This window comes from Carcharodon carcharias, chromosome 9, assembly GCF_017639515.1.
Source record: "Carcharodon carcharias isolate sCarCar2 chromosome 9, sCarCar2.pri, whole genome shotgun sequence".
Lineage (NCBI taxonomy): Eukaryota > Metazoa > Chordata > Chondrichthyes > Lamniformes > Lamnidae > Carcharodon > Carcharodon carcharias.
Window position 1 is genome coordinate 142,341,980 of NC_054475.1, and position 22,332 is coordinate 142,364,311.

General features: G+C 43.1%; 1 protein-coding gene across 4 annotated transcripts in view; it reads left to right on the forward strand.

Moving 5' to 3' along the window:
* Nucleotides 1-16,182: 16,182 nt before the first annotated feature.
* The window catches only part of LOC121282142 (pre-mRNA 3'-end-processing factor FIP1-like), a 63,794-nt gene continuing 57,644 nt past the window's right edge, over nucleotides 16,183-22,332 (forward strand). The window contains exon 1 of one of the 4 annotated variants that reach the window (XM_041195650.1): nucleotides 16,183-16,557. In XM_041195650.1, coding sequence (XP_041051584.1) covers nucleotides 16,455-16,557 — 103 coding nt within the window. In that variant the 5' untranslated portion in view covers nucleotides 16,183-16,454. The remainder of the gene's footprint in view (nucleotides 16,558-22,332) is intronic. The other 3 variants (XM_041195652.1, XM_041195649.1, XM_041195651.1) reach the window with 3 other exon arrangements.

Below are 22,332 nucleotides of genomic sequence, written 5' to 3' on the forward strand. Positions count from 1 at the left end.
GAAACTTGGTGGGAATGTGAGCGATGTGAAGGGTGTTGAGAATCTTCAAGACGATTTAGACAGGTTGGGTGAGTGGACAAATACATGACAGATGCAGTATAATGTGGATAAGTGTGAAGTTATCCACTTTGGTGGGAAAAACAGAATGGCAGAGTAATATTTAAATGGTGATAGAAACCATTGGGAAATGTTGATGTACAAAGGGACCTGGGTGTCCTTGTACACCAATTACTGAAAGCAAGCATGCAAGCAGTTAAGAAGCCAAATGGTATGTTGGTCTTCATTGCGAGTGGACTTGAGTATAGGAGCAAGGCTGTCTTACTGCAGCTTAACATTGCTTTGGTGAGACCAAACCTGGAGTATTGTGTCCAGTTTTGGTCTCCTTACCTAAAAGGATACACTTGCCATAGAGGGAGTGCAGCAAAAGTTCACCGGACTTATTTCTGGGATGGCAGCATTGTCATGAGGAGAGATTGGGCCGTCTATGCCTATATTCACGGCAGTTTAGAAGAATGAGAGGGGGTCTCATTGAAACATATAGAATTCTGACAGGAATAGGCAGGGATGATATTTCCTCTGGCTGGGGGGATCTAGAACAAGGGGTCACAGTCGCAGGATACAGAGTAGACCCTTTAGGACTGAGATGAGGAGAAATTTCTTCACTCAGAGGATGGTGAACCTATGGAATTTTCTACCACAGAGGACTATGGAGGTTAAGTCACTGAAAATATTTAGGAAGGAAATAGATTTCTGGACTCTAAAGGTGTCAAGAGGTATGGGGAGAGTGCGGGAGTAAGGCATTGAGATAGAGGATCAGCCATGATCATATTGAATGGCGGAGCAGTCTCGAAGAGCCAAATGACCTACGCCTGCTCCTATTTGTAATTTTTTTGGATAGTAAGAAATACTGATCGATATTACTTAGTAACCCTTGACCTGTAAACAGTACCAACAAGAAGGAAGTTAAGATAAAGACGCTGTGACCAGAGACAAAGAAGTAGCAGTAAGGGAAGAACAGAGAAGGCATATTTATGAGGAGCTGCTTGTGTAATACAGTTAAAAGGGACAGAAAGCTGAATACAAATGAGAGCAGGGATTGTGAATTGGACAATTTCACTGCTATGATTTTGTTTTGCCAGAGCTGACCAGATAGTTTACAAATATTTATAAAAGGAGTCAGCTAAAAGAATTTCTGGGGAATCTGCGCCATTAAGACTGACATGAACCTGGCGAAGGAGGTTCTGCATGAGTATACATTTGGGTGATGACTGCGGAGAACTTGGAAGAAGTGGAGCTACTGTTGCAGGTGACTTGAGGGCCAAATTAATTGAGTGAGAAAAGTGATAGTTCCGATGAACAGGAGGCCAAGTTGGAAAGATTGCAAGATTGCACGTAGTGCCACATTTGTATGGGAGTGATGTGAATGCTTGTAATCTCATGAGATAGTCTTTGTTGTATCTTCTATTTCATGTGTAGTTTATAGTTCATAACTGCAATTTGCCTCTTAATTCATGTTTAATGTACATTGATTCTGATTCATGTTAAAGTAAAAGTTACAAAAACTGAAATCTTGTTGGTAACTTCTTCATTTGGGGGTCATTTGGTAAATTTGGCTATTTTTGTTTACAGTTCTCTCCAGGGGATTGTAACACCATATCCTAAACATAGTTCCTTCTTCCTGGTGGATCCTTTTTTGAGATGACCGAGAATCAGTGCCACAGGGGACTGCAACTCCAGAGAGGTGGTCACGGATATCTATGCTCTCATCACTGAAGACCTCACACTTAGCAACATTACATGCCATGCCCTGCCAGTGGCTGTCAAAGTTACTATGGCTTTGATCTTCTTCACTTTTTGTTCCTTCCAACGATCAGCTGTGGACCTTGGTGGCATCTTGCAAACTGCTGCACACCACTATATCCTGCAGATCACTGGTGCCTTTTTCGCTAGAGCTGGACAGTACATCCAATTGCAGACAGACACAGCCTCACAGGCACAGAGGGCAGTGACTTTTGCCTCCATTACTGGGCATCATTGATTGCAACCATGGACCTCCAAGGCACTGACTGACTTCCCAATGTGATTCATCAAAAGGAAGCTTTTCCAAACTGTTATTGCATGGCTGAAGATAAATGATGAGCTGCCCAATTCCCAGAGGGAAACTTGAAACAGCTGCCAAAATGGTTTTAGTAATTTGTATAGAATGAGGTGAGGTTCTGAAATCAGGAAATTATGTCCCAAACTGCTTGTGATGATTTTATAGTAAACATTTATTAAAAGAATAAAAGAGAAAACACAATTACACTTAAACACAAGAATGGCCTTACACAGTAAACAGTACTTTAAAACAATTCCAGCAATCCTAACAACCCTCGGAGCTAACCTTTCCCTTTTCTGTTCAGGAACTATTATATCTTCTAAAATCTATAGAATTACAGCAATTTTTACCAAACCATGCCTTGGAGCGTCCCCTGAGGCTGACAGCAACTGGGTCTTTAGGTCTGGCCTTGTTCACACTGTCTTTTTGGAGCTCTGCCCAGCTATCCTGCTGTCTTCTGGGAGAAATGACCAGCTACCCACTCACATAGACTTCAGTATTTCCTTAAATCGTTCCATCCCTTTGATCTCTCTGTTGTTTCAACCAGTCTCTTCAGAAATGCTTTCTTCCCAGAATTGATTAAATCATTCTTTACTTTAGCTCTTAGACTTGTAAAAGCAAACTTATCCTATCTTTACCTTACTTGCTTACACCTCTCTACAACCTGCATATATCCCAATTTGAACTAAAACAACTCAATTCAAAAACACTCCTGTTATTGCTTTATTTAAAACTCTGATTGAAGTTCCTCTTGGTTCATTAACATATCAAAACCACTGTTGGCTTTAGACCCTTGCATAATCTCTAGCTCTTACTCCAATTACCATATCTACAACCCCAACAGCCTGACTTTCAGTACATAAGAAAATATACCAGCGTTATTACCGGAAGAAAAATGTTACAATTTCTTGTTTTCTTGACAACAGCATTTGGCTGGTCTGCGACCATAACAAACGCTTCCTCCACGTGTACATTTCCTTTCCCAGTAGCTGTCATGATCCATTCATCCTCACCAGTTCAAATTGCTGCAGCTCTTCACTCCACCACCACCCCCAAATTCTGTAGATGCATTCCAGGGGACAAGATACTCAGCAAAGGCAAAGGTGATACAGCTTTTTTATATATTCATTAGATATGGGCTTTGCTGGCTTATTTAAGAGTCCCAATTTTAAGAGTCAATGACATTGCTGTGGGTCTGGAGTCACGTGTAGGCCCGACCAGATAAGGACAGCAGATTTCCTTCCCTAAAGGACATTAGTGAACCAGATGGGTTTTTAATGACAATAGGCAATGGGGTCATCATCAAACTTTTAATTCCAGATTTTAATTTAAATTTCACCATCTGCCATGGTGGGATTCAAACCTAGATCCAGAACATTACACTGGGACTGTGGAATACTAGTCAGTGACAATACCGCTATGCCACTGCCTCCCTGAACTGAAGCCATCTCACTAGGACAATTATTGAGTAGGCCATTGATTTCTGAAGATGCAAGGCCCTGGAAGCATACAGCTCATTGGAGGAAGAGAAGCAGTAGGATGTTGAAGAAGAGCAGGAGGAACAGGAAGTGGAGGGGGTACATCAGGAATTAAACCTAGGACCTTATAGTCTGCATGGCTTTGTATACAGTGGGGGCTACATTGAGTTCTGTAACACTCGTTTTTTAGTTGTTAAGCGAGCTCCTAACAGTTGAAAATAACATCCATGATGTACAAACACACTTGTAATGAGAAGAGCACTGGGTGCCATCTTGGTAAGTGGATAGTGCAAATGCACCTAATGAATACAGGCAGAATGCAGAACAGGCAAGTTATAACATCAGTGTACAATGTTGATATATAGTCAACATTACAATTCTCAAATGCCACACTCCAGCCCATGCCCTGCCTTAGCTAAGCACAACTGAACATGGTGTTAAGTGGCATGAAGATCCCAACCAACCAGCACTACTTAAAGGGAAGTAAAATTATTTACAAATTAGGTGCTGGATTATTTCTTCAGGGTGCTGGTGCAATTGGATGTGTTTTTTATGTTTTTCTATACTTGCCTAAAGTTTCAATAATCTATAGGGTGTATTGCAGCATAAGGGTCACTGAGGCTTTCCATACACAGACAGATTCATTCCCTCTTGCCAAAGACAAACAGGTAGATTGAGAAAAACGGTTTGCACAGATTAAAGACTTCCCCATGGTGCAGATTCCATTGACCTTCTTGCCATTTTCATGAACTAAAAGACATTCCACTCTCTCACTGTAAATTTGGGGTCAGTATTTACTGTGGAGGTCCTGCCCACTGGCTGGAAAGAGGAGGCTGGCCCATCTCCACCAGCCCAGGAAGTCACAATTGGATTTTAAGGCCCTCAGGCAATTAGGCACTTGAGGTGTGGCATCCACCTCCCAGAGGAAGGATGTCCCACCAATCAGAGCCCTGGCACCTCTTCAGTGCCAACAGCGCCACTGAGAAAGGGTGGCCACACTTGGACTGCAGTAGGGTCCAGACCTGTTGGCGTCATTCAGGCAGACCCCAGCAACTGAAGGAAGATGATCGAGAAGCTGGATGGGGGTGAGGTAGGGGGGATGGCGGCGGTGTTCTTCAAGCAGAGAACCTCCCCAAGCCCACAATTGGGCTGCCAGGGTAAGGGAATACTTGGCAGTCTTGCAACGTGGCATGGGCCCCCCAACTCTGCTTCTGGTGAAACGCAAGCAGTGTTGGGGAAAAAGGCTCTTAAGGGCCTCAGTTGGCCCGGAGGGGTTTGCCTGCCACATTCCCCACCACTGGTCAAATACTAATGGAGGCATGCATGGCACCCACCTCCACCATTCCTCCTAAGTTTACGCTTGCCAGCCCTCTTTTGGGTGGAGGTATAAAATTTTGGCATGTGTGATTACAGGCTGCACATCATGCCAGGGAATATCCATTATCCTGGCATCAGTCACAATTCCTTCATTCTGTGGCAGTCCTCTCTTCTGACAATATTTGAACCACCATGGCATATCAAAGGCTGGCTACTGGGCAATGAGGGTGATCCACTCATGACATGACTCATGAGTTCGGTCCAGAATCCATGCACATGTACACAGTAGGCCTACAGTGAGAGCAGTGCTGCCATAAGTAATCTTATAGAGGACACCATTGGTATCTTCAAACAATGCTCCCACAGCTTGGACTGCTCTGGAGAAGCCCTTCAGTACTCAGCTGAATGGGTATCAGGATTTGTGAGATGCTGCATAACCTGGCTGTTATGAGGTGACAGCCCTTGCCACCACTTTACAGGCAAGAAACTGAAGAGCAGAAGCACGAGGAAGAGGAGGATGAAGTGTAACAGGAAGTGGAGAAGGACGGCAGTCTATAATATAGACTCTATGTGATGAATTAATTAATCAGCAGTAGCAGTAACATTGACCAGACCTCCACATTCACCAACAGTCCCACACTTTTTACCTTTCCTCTATCACTAACTATCACATCATCCTCCTTGACAAACAAATTGCAATCCAAGTTTATAAGTTCAATCATTACAAAATGCAAACAAAAATAAAACTATTCATCCATATGTATTCCCTTAGTGCTGGTCTTCCATGTACGTTTGCCTTCATTAATGGTCCTACAAGGTATGTCCCCAGTGACTGAAGATGGAAGGATACTGACCTATTGAGGAATCAGCAGATGGCATTGCAGGAGGGTCTCAAGCAGCTCTGGGTTTGGGAAGTTTGGCTTTAGACTGCATCATTTTGGTATGGACAGCAGCAATCTGAGCTGACTGGGGGACAGCAAGGTTACTTGGCTGAGGGCAGAGGGGGGAACACGAATGCCATCATCCCGAGAGAGGAAAGCAGTTTCATGCTCCACAGAGCTACTGCCACTCTCTAGGAGCAGTACATCGGCAATCTTACTATCTATTGGAGAACTGATATTTGGGCTTCTGTGATGCCTGGGAAGCCAGACAGTGGTATCCAGGATCATGATGCCAACAGTTCAAGTTTCCATTGCAGATCTTTGATGGAAGCTGCTTGTAATGCAATGGAAGCTGTGACACTGGCCTTCAGATGCTGCAGCATGGTGGGTTCCACAGGTGTGCTGATGGAGGTGATCACCCAGTCCACAATGGAAAGGATGGGCTCTGTGCCAAGCCCTGTGCCAAGTAGGTGCTGAAATCCTCTGTGTTCTTTGACATTGGAAAGCTTTTCAGAAAGCCATGCTCAATGCACTAAACATTAGATTATGTACACACTTAAGCCTTCTTCTGTAGCCTGGCCTATGAACGTTCTTATCTGAGTCCTTTGCAGCAGAACTAGTTTACTACCTCACTCTCTTTAGAGCATATAACTGGCACCTACATTTTCTTTGACCCTACCATAGTTGCAGACCACCTGTGCTTTGTGCCTCACCATGTGACAGGCTTTCCAGTCAGTGGAGGAAAAAGAGGGAAATAATGAAGATGAACACACAATGTCAATCAATCTTTTATTTGCAGCCAACAACTTAGAAACTGACACTGAATGTATTTTAGAGGCTAGGATAGAGGAGGGTGCATGTAAAACTATCAATATTATCCCCTTTAAAATTTGAATTAGGATTTCTTTAATAAAATGGTGCCTGCAGTTTCTCCTCCTGTTGATGCAGTTTCTCCTCCTGTTGATGCAGTTTCTCCTCATGCTGCTTTGCTGTGGGAGTAGGTTCTACCCTGCAAGTGGAAATTCCTGGTCTCCTAATACATCATGAATTCACATCTGTAGCTCAAAGTCTCCTCTTGGAGTAAGGCATGAGTTGCAGTTAGGACTGGCATTGAGAAGAGCTTCAAGGGAGTAGATGCCTTTGTGAACTGGAGAGCAAAGAGGAAGAGATTAGAGAATGTAGAATGCTTCCGTGAACTGTCAGATGAATGGTAGTGTAGTTTAATGAAATAAGTGCAAGGTTTAAGAAAGTAGAACACCTCTATGAACTGTAGTTTAGAAGGGGAAGAGAGTTAGAAGTGCCTTTCTGAGCTCAGTGGAGGGATTAAAGGGGAAGAAAGTGTCAGTGAAAGGGAGGGTACTATAGAGTGCCTCTGTGGAAAGAGAGAGGGAACTGACTGTTTGGGTAGAAATATGGTTAAACTCAAATATTAAGTATTTTTTCCATAATTTAAAAATCTTTATGAGAGAAAACAATAAAATGGGTATGGTTCTAATGTTTAATTCTAAATTTGTTGCCTACTGCCCTTACTCCTGTCTCTGCATTGCTACTTTTCCACCTCATCCTTTTTTTGAAAACAAACATTTTTACAAGAGCAGGACATTCTATGCACCTTACCTCATGCGTCTAAAAAGAACTTGCAGTCTGCCCAGTATACCATCCTACTGCTTCTTAAATGATTCAAGGGTTTTGCCTTCATGATCCCATACAGAATTCCATGTGTTGATCACTCATCTTATGATTTCTAACCCATTCCTAAGTTTGCCTTTTACTAGTTTGGACCTATATTCCCATCCTAATATTGCCATCTATTTTAAAGAAGTGTTCCACATTTTTTTTCTTAAATGTGTACTATTTTATATACCTTTCATTTGTCTGTCACATTACTTCAACACAGACAAGCCCAATTTCTGCAGTCTTACCTTAAAACTCTGGCACCAGGAATCATTCTCATAAATCTCCTCTGAATGATTCCAGAGCTCTATATTTCTTCTTTATGCTATAATGCAAGCAGAAAATGCTGGAAATACTCAGGAGGTTAGACAGCATCTATGGAGAGACAAATAAAATGAACATTTCAGGTCAATGACCTTTCTAAAACCGTAATAGGGATTTATTCCACCTATTGGAGTAGGCAGCTGATACCACTGATAATAACCCAGGTGTAAAAGGTAGATCATTAGCCCAGAGGCTTGCTAAATCCATTCACTACATAATTTAAGACTGAGTTTTAGGTCTGGTTTACAGAAAATACAGCTCTGCCATTGAAAGCTGGCTTTTTGCAGTAAGCACTAGTTAAGAGGGTAAGGAGGCAACCCAATTGCAGCACTTTGTGATGCATACCTTTAGTAGTTTGTGCTTAATTATATTTTAACCTTCCATTGATCTGTTTACTAACATATTTGTACAGGCAAGGCACATTCCCATGAGGCTGACATTTATACAGACAAGGCACATTCCCACAGGGGGAAAAGAAGAGCACCAAAGCTATAACTCCCTAGATGATTAAAGATGCAAAAAATAATTTAAAACAGATAAAGGAGGTTTATGGTAAATGTCAAGTTTATAATTCAGTGAAGAACCAAACTAAATACAGAAAGTACAGGGAGAACTGAGAAAGGAAGAAAGGGGCAAACAGAGTATGAGAATAGTAGCTAATATGAAAGAGAACCCAAAAGTTTTTTTTAAATCAACATATAAATAGTAAAATGATAAGCAGAGGCATAGGAACATAAGAAATAGTAGACCACATGACCCATCAAGCCTGCTCTGCCATTCAGCACAATCATGGCTGATCTTGGGCTTCAACTCTATTTTCCCACCTGCTCCCCATATCCCTTAATCCCCTGAGAAACCAAAAATCTCTCTATCCCAGCCTTAAATGTATTCAATGATGGAGCGTCCACAACTCTCTGGAGTAGAAATTTCCAAAGATTCATAACGCATAGGGTGAAGTGATTTCTCCTTATCTCAGTCCTAAATGATTGAACCATTATCCTAAGACTGTGTCCGTGTGTTTTAAATTCCCAGTACAATAGAAACAATCTCTCAGCACCATATCAAACCCCTTCAGAATTTTGTAGGTTTCAATGAGATTGCCTCTCATTCTTATAAACTCCAGAGAATATAAGCCCAATTTACCAGGTTTCATTGAGAATGCCTCTCATTCTTATAAACTCCAGAGAATATATGCCCAATTTACCAGGTTTCAATGAGATTGCCTCTCATTCTTATAAACTGCAGAGAATATAAAACCAATTTACTCATCCTCTCATCATAGGACAAACCCCTTACCCCAGACACCAATTTAGCGAATCTTCTCTGTACCAATCCAACGGAAGTATGTCCTTTCTTAAATGTAGAGACCAAAACTGCCCATGGTAATCCAGATGCAGTTTCACCAAAACCCTTGCTATACAACTATAGCAAGACTTCTTTATTCTTGTAACCCAATCCCCTTGCAATAAAAGCCAACATGCCATTTGCCTTCCAAAATGCTTGCTAACGTGATGCATTCCTTGTACAAGGAACGGAAAGGCAGGATGGAGTGATTAGGTACTTTGCAGCAGTGTTCATTAAAGAAGAGGATGCTACCAATGTCAAGGAAAAAAACAGATAAAGTGGAAGTACTTTAAAGATTGGCAGTACTCAAATTAGAAGATAAAAGCAAAAAACTGCAGATGCTGGAAATCCAAAGCAAAAACAAAAATACCTGGAAAAACTCAGCAGGTCTGGCAGCATCTGCAGAGAGGAACACAGTTAAATGCTCAAATTAGGAGAATCTTCCAGCCCGAAAGGAATACATTCTAGGTTGACGAGGGAAATAAGGGTGGAAATTGCAGAGGCCCTGACCACAATCTTCCAACCCTTCAACATGATAGTGATGCCAGGTGACTTGATGGTTGCTAGTATTACACTTCTGTTTGAAATAGAGGAGTAGGATAAACCCAACAGGATAAATCCAAGCTATGGGCCAATCAGCCTAATGTCAGTCGTAAGGAAACTTTTAGAGATAATAATCTAGAGCAAAAATAATTGACAACTGGAAAAATATGGGCAAATAAATGCTATCCTGGCAAGGTGATACATATGCTCCTCCTGCTTCTGTCTGTTCTCTCTCCTGACATACAGGACCTCGGTCACCTCTCAGTTGCAGCAATGGATGGCAAACTGCAAGATGTTTGCTATGACATCTGTTTTAGCCTGGAAGGATCCATCTGTGAAAATAATTCAGGGGCACAGCCAAATTAACTGCCACTGACAGTGCTGTCTTCACTTTGCTTGGAGGCTACAGGTCTGGTTCCAAGGGGTGGCACACAGTTCTGTAACCACCTCCTTGGTGAATTACATTCGCTCAAGGTACTGCCAGCCAGATTAGTCAAAGGTTGGAGAAGTACTCCCAAAAGATGTAAGTGGGTAATGCTTCCTGCTGATAGCCCTTCATCCCCTTCTCCTCTTCCCCCTGCAATCAACTTTTCTTTGCTGTGTTTGCTCCATCTTCCTCTGATGCTGCAGTGCAAGGAGGAGTGCAACTTAAGCCCCCATGACTGGGAGCAGGTGGTGCACTGTGAGCCCTTGTAATAGCAATCAACAACTCCCCAATGTCTGGTACCACTTGCAACAAACTTTACCATTTTTTCTGAAGTGCTCCAAGTGCACAGTACTTCCAGAAACTCAGCAGAGTTTCTCCAACAGTCAGTAGAAAGTAATAAGCAACTAACCTGCAAGTTGGATGATGATGCCTTTAAAGAGCTCTATTGGGGGAAGGGTGTCAGTCTCTTGTGCTGCTAAATGCATGTTCAGCTGTATGTACTTAAGAGAGGACCTAAAACAGCGTGCAAGGTTGAAAATGGCAGGCCAGGTGTGAAATCAATGTTAAACACTGACAGCCTCCTTGTGTACTTCCAGAGCACATATAGCCCATGCTAATACCCTCAACAATATGGTGTTCTGCATGCTCATACTGGAAGTAGGTTAGAGTGGCATTCATGCCAATTTTTACTAAACCAGCACCCATAATACAAAAACTTACAGAGCCAAATTTTGTGGCCATGATTTTGTAGTCATGCCCAGAGAGTTCTGCACCTCTCTCCCAAAATAATTTATAGATTTTGTTTCCTTCCCTATTTTACGACTGAATAATTTGGCACTCCACTTGTACTCATACTCATGGGAAAAACATACTTGACATCATCCTCACTAACTTGCCTGCCCCTAATGCACCTCTCCATGACAGTATTGGTAGGAGTGACAAGCGCACAGTCATTGTGGAGATGAAGTGCCGTCTTCACATTGAGGATACCCTCCATCATGTTATGTTGCACTACCACCGTGCTAAATGGGATAGATTTCGAACAGATCTAGGGACTCAAGACTGGGCACCCATGAGGCGCTGTGGGCCATCAGCAGCAGCAGAATTGTACACAATCTGTAACCTCATGGCCTGGCATATCCCCCCACTCAACTATTACCATCAAACCAGGGGATCAACCTTGGTTCAATGAAGAGTGCAGGAGGGCATGACAGGAGCAGCACTAAGCATACCTAAAAATGAGATGTCAACCTGATGAAGTTATAACACAGCACTACTTGCATGCCAAACAGCATAAGCAGCAAGTAATAGACAGAGCTAAACAACCCCACAACCAACAGATCAGATCTATGCTCTGCAGTTCTACCACATCCAGCCGTGAATGGTGGTGGACAATTAAACAACTCACTGGAGGAGGAGGCTCCACAAATATCCCCATCCTCAATGATGGAGGAGCCCAGCACGTTAGTGCAAAAGTTAAGGCTGAAGCATTTGCTACAATCTTCAGCCAGAAGTGCTGAGTGGATGATCCATCTCAGCCTCCTCCAGAGGTCCCCAGCATCACAGATGCCAGTCTTCAGCCAATTTGACTCACTCGATACCAAGAAGTGGCTGAAGGCACTCGATACTGCAAAGGCTATGGGACCTGACAATGTTCCGGCAATAGTACTGAAGACTTGTGCTCTAGAACTTGCTGCGCCCCTGGCCAAGCTGTTCCAATACAGCTACATCACTGGCATCTACCCAGCTATGTGGAAGGGGTCATCAACAGTGATATCAAGCAGCACCTACTTAGCAATAACCAGCTCACTGATGCCCAGTTTGGGTTCCACCAGGGCCACTCAGCTCCTGACCTCATTACAGCCTTGGTTCAAACATGGAAAAAAGAGCTGATCTCCCAAGATGAGGTGAGAGTGACTGCCCTTGACATAAAGGTGGCATTTGAGCAAGTGTGGCATCAAGGAGCCCTAACAAAACTGGAGTAAATGGGAATCGGGGAAAACTCTCCACTGGTTGGAATCATACCTAGCACAAAGGAAAATGTCAGTCATCTCAGCTCCAGGACATCACTGCAAGAATTCCTCAAGGTAATGTCTTTGGCCTAAACATCTTCAGCTGATTCATTAATTACCTTCCTTCCATCATAAGGTCAGAAGTGGGGGCGTTTGTTAATGATTGCACAATGTTCAACACTATCTGCAACTCCTTAGATACTGAAGCAGCTCATGTCCAAATGCAGCAAGACCTAGACAATATCCAGGCTTGAGCTGAAAGATTGCAAGTAACATTTACGCAATACAAGTGTCAGGCAATGACCATACCCAACAAGAGAGAACCCAACCATCATCCCTTGATGTTCAATGACATTACCATCACTGAATTCCCCACTATCAACATCCTGGGGGTTACCATTGACCAGAAATTGAACTGGGCAAGCTATATAAATACTGTGGCTACAAGAGCAGATCAGAGGCTAGGAATCTTGCAGCGAGTAACTCACCTCCTGGCTCCCCAAAGTCTGTCCACCATCTACAAGGCACAAGTCAGGAGTGCGATGGAATACTCCCCACTTGCCTGGATAAGTGCAGCTCCCGCAACACTTAAGAAGCTTTACACTGTCCAGACAAAGCAGCCTGCTTGATTGGCACCAAATGCGCATTCACTCCCTCCACCACCGATGTACAGTAGCAGCAGTGTGAACCATCTACAAGATGCACTGCAGGAATTCACCAAGGCTCCTTTGACAGCACCTTCAAAACCCACGACCACTACCATCTAGAAGGACAAGGGCAGCAGATAGATGGGAACACCACCACCTGGAAGTTCCCCTCCAACCTGACTTGGAAATATATCGCCGTTCCTTCACTCCCTCCCTAACAGCACTGCGGGTGTACCTACACCACATGGTGTGCCGCGGTTCAAGAAGGCAGCTCACCACCACCTTCTCAAGGGCAACTAGGGATGGACAATAATGGTGGCTCAGCCAGCAAAGCCCACATCCCATGAATAAATAAAAAATGTTTCTGATTTCTGGTTTTTGAGTACATATTTTTATTTATGCATTATGCATTGAAATGTGTTTCATATGTTTTATTGAATAAACTCCCCTGGTCAATTATGGTCAGCTGTGTAATTCATTTTTGTTTATTTTCCATCATGTGTTATTACTTCTACTAGAACTATGCTCTGCTCTCCTGCCACATCCAGTCATGAATGATGGTGGACAATTAAACAACTCACTGGAACAGGAGAATCCACTAAATATCCCCATCCTCAATGATGAAGGAGCCCAGCGCATCAGTACAAAAGATAAGGCTGAAGCATTTGCAACAATCTTCAGTCAGTAGTGCCGAGTGGATGATCCGTCTCGGCCTTCTCCGGAGGTGACCAGCATCACAGATGTCTGTAGTTAGCCAATTCAACTCTATATGATATCAAAAAACGGCTGAGGGCACTGGATATTGCAAAGGCTATGGGCACTGATAATATTCCAGCAATAGTACTGATGTCTTGTGCTCCAGAACTTGCTGCACCCATAGCCAACCTGTTCCAGTACAGCTACAACACTGGCAGCCACCTGGCAAAGTGGAAAATTGCCCAGGTATGTTCCATACACTAAAAGCAGGATAAATCCAACCCGGCCAATTACCACCCCATCAGTCTACTCTCCATCATCAATAAAGTGATGGAAAGGGTCATCCGCAGTGCTATCAAGCAGCCCTTCATTAGCAATGACCTGCTAACTGAGACTCTGTTTGGGTTCTGCCAGGGCCACTCAGCTCCTGACCCCATTAAAGCCTTGGTTCAAACATGGACAAAAGGGCTGAACTCCAGAGGTAAGGTGCGAGTGACTGACCATGACATCAAGGCAGCATTTGACCAAGTGTGGCATCAAGAGCCCCAGTAAAACTAGAGTCCTTGTGAATCAGGGGGAAAATTCTCCGCTGGTTGGAGTCATACCAAGCATAAAGGAAGATGGTTGTGGGTGTTGGAGGTCAATCATCTCAGTGCCAAATCAGTACCAATGCAGGAGTTCCTCAGGCCGGTGTTCTAGGCCCAACCATCTTCAGCTGCTTCACTAATGAGCTTCCTTCCATCATGAGGTCAGAAACGGAGGTGTTCGCTGATGATTGCACAATATTCAGCACCATTCATGACTCCTCGGACACTGAAACAATCCATGTCAAAATACAGCAAGACCTGGACAATATCCAGGCTTGGGCTGACAAGTGGCAAGTAACATTCTTAGCATACTAAGTGCCAGGCAATGACCTTCTTCAACAAGAGAGAACCTTAACATCACCCCTTGGAATTCAATGGCATTGCCATTGCTGAATCCCGCATTACCAATATCATTGACCAGAAACTGAACTGCACCAGCCATTTAAATACTGTGGCTACAAGAGCAGGTCAGAGGCTAGGAATCCTGCGGTGAATAATTCACCTCCCAACTCCCCAAAGCCTGTCCACCATCTACAAGGCACAAGTCAGGAGTGCAATGGAGCACTCTCCACTTGCCTGGATGAATGTAGCTCCAACAACACTCGTGAAGTTTGACACCATCCAGCACAAAACAGTCTATTTGATTGGCACCCCATCCACAAACATTCATCCCTCCACCACTTCGCACAGTGACAGCAGTTGTAACATCTACAAACTGCATTGCAGGAACTCACCAAGGCTCCTTAGACAGCACCTTCCAAACTCACAACCCCTACCATCTAGAAGGACAAGGGCAGCAGCATCACTTGGAAGTTCCCCTCCAAGCCATTCACCATCCTGACTTGGAAATATATTCCCATTCCTAAACTGTCACTGGGTTAAAATCCTGGAACTCCCTCTCTAACAGCACTGTGGACGTACCTACACCACATGGACTGCAGCAGTTCAAGAAGGCAGCACACCACCACCTTTTCAAAGGCAATTAAGGATGGGCAATAAATGCTGGCCTAGCCAGGAACACCCACATCTTATGAATGAATGTTAAAAAAACTATAGTATGGTGGGAAAGATTTATAATGGGACGGCCAATTTGACTATCCATATGGTGGCCTCCTGAGACATGGAATGGAGATGTGAGGTGCCTCTTAGTGGGCAAGTGATATGTTCCAAGGTTTGGGACACATGGCCACAGTTGCACTTTGGGTTGTCCCCTATCTTCAAAATGCCCCATGCAGATTTGGTTGAGTGTTGTCCACTCTCTACGAGGACGATTGAAGCCAAGGACCTCAGCTGTTCAGTTGGTGATGAGGTGTTAATTCTTTATGCTGCGTGTCCCCATGATCCCGTAGATCTGGACAGCATGTTGATGCTAGCTGCAAGAATATTAACTACTGTTTCCCAGAACAGCTGGCTTTATTTTAAACATTTTCATGGTGCATTATTCAAGTCTTCGTAAATAGAAAGGCTGGTGTTGTTTATGATTTTTTCCAACTCACGGACCACATTGGGGTATAAACCACTCAGTTAGTGTTGGATCCTAGTCACTAGTTTGGTAGGACTTACGGATGCAGGTTGCATGCTTGTTTCAGGATGGCCGAGTTGGTACCGTAGACAGAGTAGGTCAGCAGACAGTTCTTAGGGAGAACACGTTCTATTTATTTACAAAAGGAACTGAACAGCTACACTTGTGTGCTTTCAACTGAAACCCTGTCTCTACATTACAAACTCCAACTAGACACTAGTGACTACTAAGGCGCTGCTAACACAGTTAGCTTACCACAAATGGAGTGACCTTAAGCATCTCTGACACTGTTGTCATGTAGCAGCGTTTAACTGCACAGTCCAAAATCTTTATCTGGCGGCTGCAGAGATATGCATTTAAGCACCATCAGCATTGGCAAAATGCATGAGATGATGGTCCAGATTATCAATTCATTTAAACACATGGAACTGTGCTTATTTTTAAAAGTGGTTTTAAAACACAAACATTTCTTGCTGCAAAATAATTAAACTCTTTAGATCTATAAAGTTGATTGTTGTTGAAAAAAAGAGACATGCTATCAAAGCTTTCCGTCTTGCATTCATCAGGATAGCTCGCAGGAAATTACCAACAGTAACTGGGGAACAAGAAGTTATCTTGTAAAAATATCAGCAATACTCAAGTTCTGTACTACCAAACGACTATTTAAAGTTGATTGTATTTGTTCAGTGTACAGTGAAAGTGTTTGAGATACGGACGGGCGCTATGACCCTGCGGAGGAGTGTTTGGAGCTGATGGCGGCGCGGACTCGATAGGGTGGACTGGTTGTGATCGGTGGAGGAAGCGAACCGAGGCGGCGGTGTGTGACCGACTGACCGAGGCCTTGTACCGGTTCCATCTGTTCCTCTCTCCTCCCCCTAAATCTGTGAGGATTCCGCCACTAGGTATGGCCACCGAAATGGATTCGCTCAGCTCGGCTGCAGAGAGTACGGCAGCGCCTGGCGGCGGCCTGGACGCCGACGATGATGAAGAGAACTGGCTGTATGGAGGTGGGTTAAACCCGGGAAGGAGGAGGAGGAGGAAGGAAGGAAGGAACGTGGGTGGGGGGGGGGGGGGGGGGTGGTGCGGGAGTCACTTTCTCAGAGTTGGGGGTTGCCTTGAATTGATGCATTTTATTCACGAGTGAGTGAGGCGTTGGAAATGCACATTGTGCTTTTGTTGGAAGTGTCTCCAGAACATTAACTGTCTGGGGAATCAGTCAATATTTCCCTTAAAGGGACAATGCCCTTTGTGTTGGCCTAGGACCCAGAAGCAAAATGCGCGCACACTTACTTTTGTACCACTCTTCTGTGTTAATCTTGTCTTGCATCCGATGTAAACAGATGAGCAGTGTCTTTAGCGTTGAGGCATTACATTGCAAGTGATTCATTGAAACTTATTCCAAGCTCCTTAAGTTTATTGCAAGGAGAAGGGGGTAACTGTTGTACTGAGTTTCAAGTTTCTCTTCCTGTGAGCTCTTTGGGGAGGAATGCGATGGTGAGATTTTACTGGATTTTTCAAAAACAAGTTAACTACAGTAAATAAATGACTTGTATTTACCTCCGCAGGACATCCCACAGTGCATCTCAACGGATGAGTCACTTATCACTCTTATGTAGGTCTACTACAGTGCCCCATAAATAATTATTGGTGTATAAAATCCCCCACTCTAGTGCACCTCTTTTGTAACCCGTGCAGACGTACGGTTTCGCAGATGCCCTTCAAGCCAGGGCATTTATTGCTTTCCTGGCTGAGATCAGTTAACTCAATCCATCCTGGTTTGTGTAGCTGTATATTGGATCAGAATTTGATGCCAACATAACAGCAAGTGCCATTAACTCACTATTATTAATGTTCAGATTGCTCAGCAACTTTTGCCAAGGAAGAGAGATGCTGTGAATTAGGAATTTCCACAAGTTGCTGGACGATTTGTGCCACTGCACTGTCAGCCTCACCAAAAGAGCAGCTTGCCCTCAATTTTCCTGAGAATTAGAATACATAGCTCTGATGGGGGAACTAATACTGCACAGACTGAAACTTCTGTGAAGGCGAATTCTTCATAATGTGCAACCTTGGCATGCTCTAATCAGCAAGTTATAAAAGTTTGTAGAAAATATTGAGAGATAACTGGAGAGCAGTGAGGATTACTTTTGATTCCGGGACAGTTCAGTAGAACATATGTCTAAAAGGATGGGTTAAAGAATGAATTTCACCACTGACACATTTTTTTAATCTGTTGGGAAGTTTAATATTTAAGCTGTCTGTTGATACCTTAGCCAAATGGCCAGTCCATGTGGGAACCTAAGAATCTGACCATTTGACATGGATGGCATCACATGGAAGCCCCAGGCACCAGTCAGCAGATGGAACCTTTGCTATCCTTTTCCCCACCCTAGCACAGGGATTCAGAGGCATGTTGCATGCCTATGGCTGAGATCAGCAGCATTGTCTAATAATCAAACTTGGAATCTCTTGCTCACTATGACTCCATGTTACACACTGTGTGGTACAGTTAACCATCAATCAGAGTTCTAATTAGTTAGTCATATTTCTGTTGAAAGTTGCCTTGCAGGCTTGGTGGAGAATTGCATGATGTGGCTTGGTATTAAGCCGTACAGAGCAGAAAGGTCCCAGATTTGTTCCGTGGTTTTGTGTTAAATAAGCTGATAGTAGTGTTGGTGCTATAACAGTTCTATATCTTCAGTCATGGGGAGAGAGATATCAGCTATGGGTGCTACCCATCATAATTGCCCATTGACTCTTGATTGATGGTGCTTATATGTAGGCATCACGTGAGAATATAACTGCGTTTGGTTGAGCTGCCCATTATGGTTTAATTGCCTGTTGACACTCACGGGGTCACATGATCAAAAGTAAGAAAGAAAGACTTGCATTTATATCATGCTTTTCATAATCACTGGACATATCAAAAATGCTTTATAACCAATGCAGCACTTTTTGAAGTGTAGTCACTGTTTTAATGTAGGAAATATGGCAGCCAGTATACACTCGGCAAGCTCTAAACAACAATATAATAATGATCAGATAATCTATTTCTTGTGATGTTGATTGTGGGATAAATATTGGCCGGAACACTCGGCCATTAACGAAGAGCTGTAGGTGTCTGAAGAACTGTATCAACAAGGTTATTGCCTTCAGGGGAGTTTGGAATAATAAAAAACTGAGGTCTTGGCAAAATTCAGAGTACCCTCATGGAAGAGAGATACAGCCAAACTCTTATATCCACCCTTCACTCCTGTTTTCAAATAATTGTCTTTTCTCCTGCAAACTTAATAAGTTTGATTTTTTTTTTGAGAATACACCTGAATATTTTGTGCTCCAGACTTTAGAAAGGGTTTAAAGTCTTTATTGCTGCTGAATAATAAATATATAGGCTTGTTGAAAACCACCCAACAATATGTCAAATCATTGCTTGAAAATTGACCCTGACCTTCCTCAAAGTAACACTATTCAAACAAAATTAAAATACTGCAGATGCTGGAAATTTGAAATTAAAAACAAAACTCTGGAAATACTCAGCATGTCAGACGGCATCTGCGGGGAGAAACAGTTAATGTTTCAGGTCATTGATGATCCTTCATCAGAAGTGAGGGTCATCATTAACTGAAACGTCAGCCTTGCTGAGTATTTCCAGCATTTTCTGTTTTTAACGCTGTTCAAAGTTCTGAATGTGCTGCCTCCTACTGTGGTATGGGTTTATGAATTATTGGCAGCCTTCCTGTATCTCATCCAGTGGCAGTGGATGAGGCATTAAGTGTCAGCAGGTTATTTCAACGCAGTGGGTTCCATAACCAAGTCCAAACCTCTCCTCAGCTGATGCTCACACACGTACACATCCCAGCAGGGTAAGTAAGGCGTGAGGAGGAATAGGAAGCCTAGCTTACTTTGCCCCTTACTGGCTCAGGTATGTACTCCGCAATACTATAGTGGCGGAGATTAGTTTAACTCAGCATAGACTGGGAATTGGGCCTGTATAACTTAGTACTGTACCACACGGGAAGTTTTTAAACTGTAAGGTTTTACATGTCTTTTCACCATTCAGTGGCAGCATGCTGACTTTTTTTCTTGCAGCTCTTGATTTACATCACTCTTGTGTTGTGAGGCCTTTAGTAAAGCTTTTATCTTTTAAAATTTCTGTGTTTGTATACACGCTGATTTGAGGTTGTATGCCAGAGATGAGCAATGCTAAAGGCAATGCGAAGTTTCATATATATATCGTTGCAGATAGGAACAGGAGTAGGTTAAAAACAAAAACAAAAAAACTGCGGATGCTGGAAATCCAAAACAAAAACAGAATTACCTGGAAAAACTCAGCAGGTCTGGCAGCATCGGTGGAGAAGAAAAGAGTTGACGTTTCGAGTCCTCATGACCCTTCGACAGAACTTGCGTTCGAGTAGGTTATTCAGATTGTCCAGCCTTTTCTGCCATTCAATTGGATCATGGATAATCTGTACGCCCCCGCCCCCCCCCAACCAATCCAAACCAGTGTGATTCCATAACCCTTTTTGGGCTTTCAGGATGGCTTCTGAGTGGTCAGCTCCCCAAGGGAAATCCTTACAGTGCATCGCTATCCTTGATTGTCTGCTGCATTAATTGCTCCCAGTCTCCTTTCTTTTACTGTTTTAAATTCCCCTGGTTCTTATGGTGGGTACTACTTAGCCCTACCTACAAGGTAAATTCTACAGTAAGTCCTCACTTAAAGTCGTGATTTGCAGGAATGCAACCACAACTTTGTGAAACTTTGGCTCCTGTGGGAACCACTGTTTAAACTTAGGTTCTGTAGAACCTTCCTTATCAGGAAAAAAACAAATATTAAAACTTGAGTATTGCTGAAAAAAGACACATTGAAGCTTTTTGTCGTGCACTCATCAGGACATTTGCAAGAATACCAAATGTAAAGGGATTGGGACTGATGTCCTATGGGGAATATTTGCTGGAGTGGTTGGGGAAGGTTTAAACTAAAATTGCAGGGGGATGGGAACGTATGCAAAGGAGTCAGAGGAGGGGGAATCAAGGACAAGAACAAAAGACAGAAAGGGGAATAAGAAAAGTGATAGGCAGAGAAATCAAGGGCAAGAATCAAACAGGGCCTCAGTGAAAAATAGTGGGAATGGGACAAGTAATGTTAAAAAGACAAGCCTTAAGACTTTATGCCTTAACATGAGGAGCATTTGCGATAAAGTGGATGTATTAACCGCGCAAATAGATGTAAACAGGTATGATATGGTCAGGATTACGGAGACATGGCTGCAGGGTGACCAGGGATGGGAACTGAACATCCAGGGGTATTCAGTATTTAGGAAGGACAGACAAAAAAGAAAAGGCGGTGGAGTTGCATTGCTGGTTAAAGAGGAAATTAACGCTTAATAGTGCTGAAAGATATTAGCTCTGACGATGTGGAATCTGTATGAGTAGAGCTGAGAAACACTAAGGGGCAAAAAACATTAGTGGGGGCTGTATGTAGACCCCCAACCTGTAGTGGTGATGTTGGGAATGGCATTAAACAGGAAATTAGAGATGCATGCAATAAAGGAACATCTGTAATTATGGGTGACTTTAATCTGCATATCAATTGGTCAAATCAAATTATTAACAATACCGTAGAGGAGGAATTCCTGGAGTGTATACAGGATGGTTTTCTGGACCAATACGTTGAGGAACCAACTAGAGAACAGGCCATTCTAGACTGGGTATTGTGTAATGAGAAAGGAATAATTGGCGATCTAGTTGTGTGAGGCCCCTTGGAGATGAGCGACCATAATATGATAGAATTCTTCATCAAGGTGGAGAGTGACGTAGTTGATTCTGAGACTAGGGTCCTGAATCTTAATAAAGGAAACTACGATGGTATGAGACGCAAGTTGGCAATGATGGACTGGGAAAATTACTTAAAGGGATCATGGTGGATAGGTGATGGCAAATGTTGAAAAAGCATATGGGTGAACTGCAACAATTGTTTATTCCTGTCTGGCGCAAAAGTAAAATAGGAAATGTGGCCAAACCATGGCTTACAAGGGAAATTAGAGATAGTATTAGATCCAAGGAAGAGGCCAACAAATTGGCCAGAAAAAACAACAGACCTGAGGATTGAGAGCAGTTTAGAATTCAGCAAAGGAGGACCAAGGGATTGATTAAGAAGGGGAAAAGAGAGTATGAGAGGAAGTTTGCAGGGAGCATAAAAACTGACTGTAAAAGTTTCTATGGTATGTGAAGAGAAAAAGAATGGTGAAGACAAATGTAGGTCCCTTACCGTCTGAACCAGGGAAATTTATAATGGGGAACAAAGAAATGGCTGACCAACTAAATGCATACTTTGGCTCTGTCTTCACAAAGGAAGACACAAATAACATACCAGAAATGTTGGAGAACACAGGGTTTAGTGAGAGGGAGGAACTGAAAGAAATCAGTATTAATCGGGAAATGTTGTTAGAGAAATTGATGGGATTGAAGGCCAATAAATCCCCAGGGCCTGATAATCAATGTCCCAGAGTACTTAAGGAATAACAGATGCATTAGTGGTCACCTTCCGAGATTCTATAGACTCTGGAACAGTTCTTACAAATTGGAGGGTAGCTAATGTAACACTATTTAAAAAGGTAGAGAGAAAACGGAATTAAAGACCAGTCAGCCTGACTTCGGTAGTGGGGAAAGTTCTAGAGTCCATTATAAAAGATTTAATAGCTGAGCACTTGGAAAACAGTGGCAGAATCGGACAGAGTCAGCATGGATTTACGAAAGGGAAATCATGCTTGACAAATCCACTG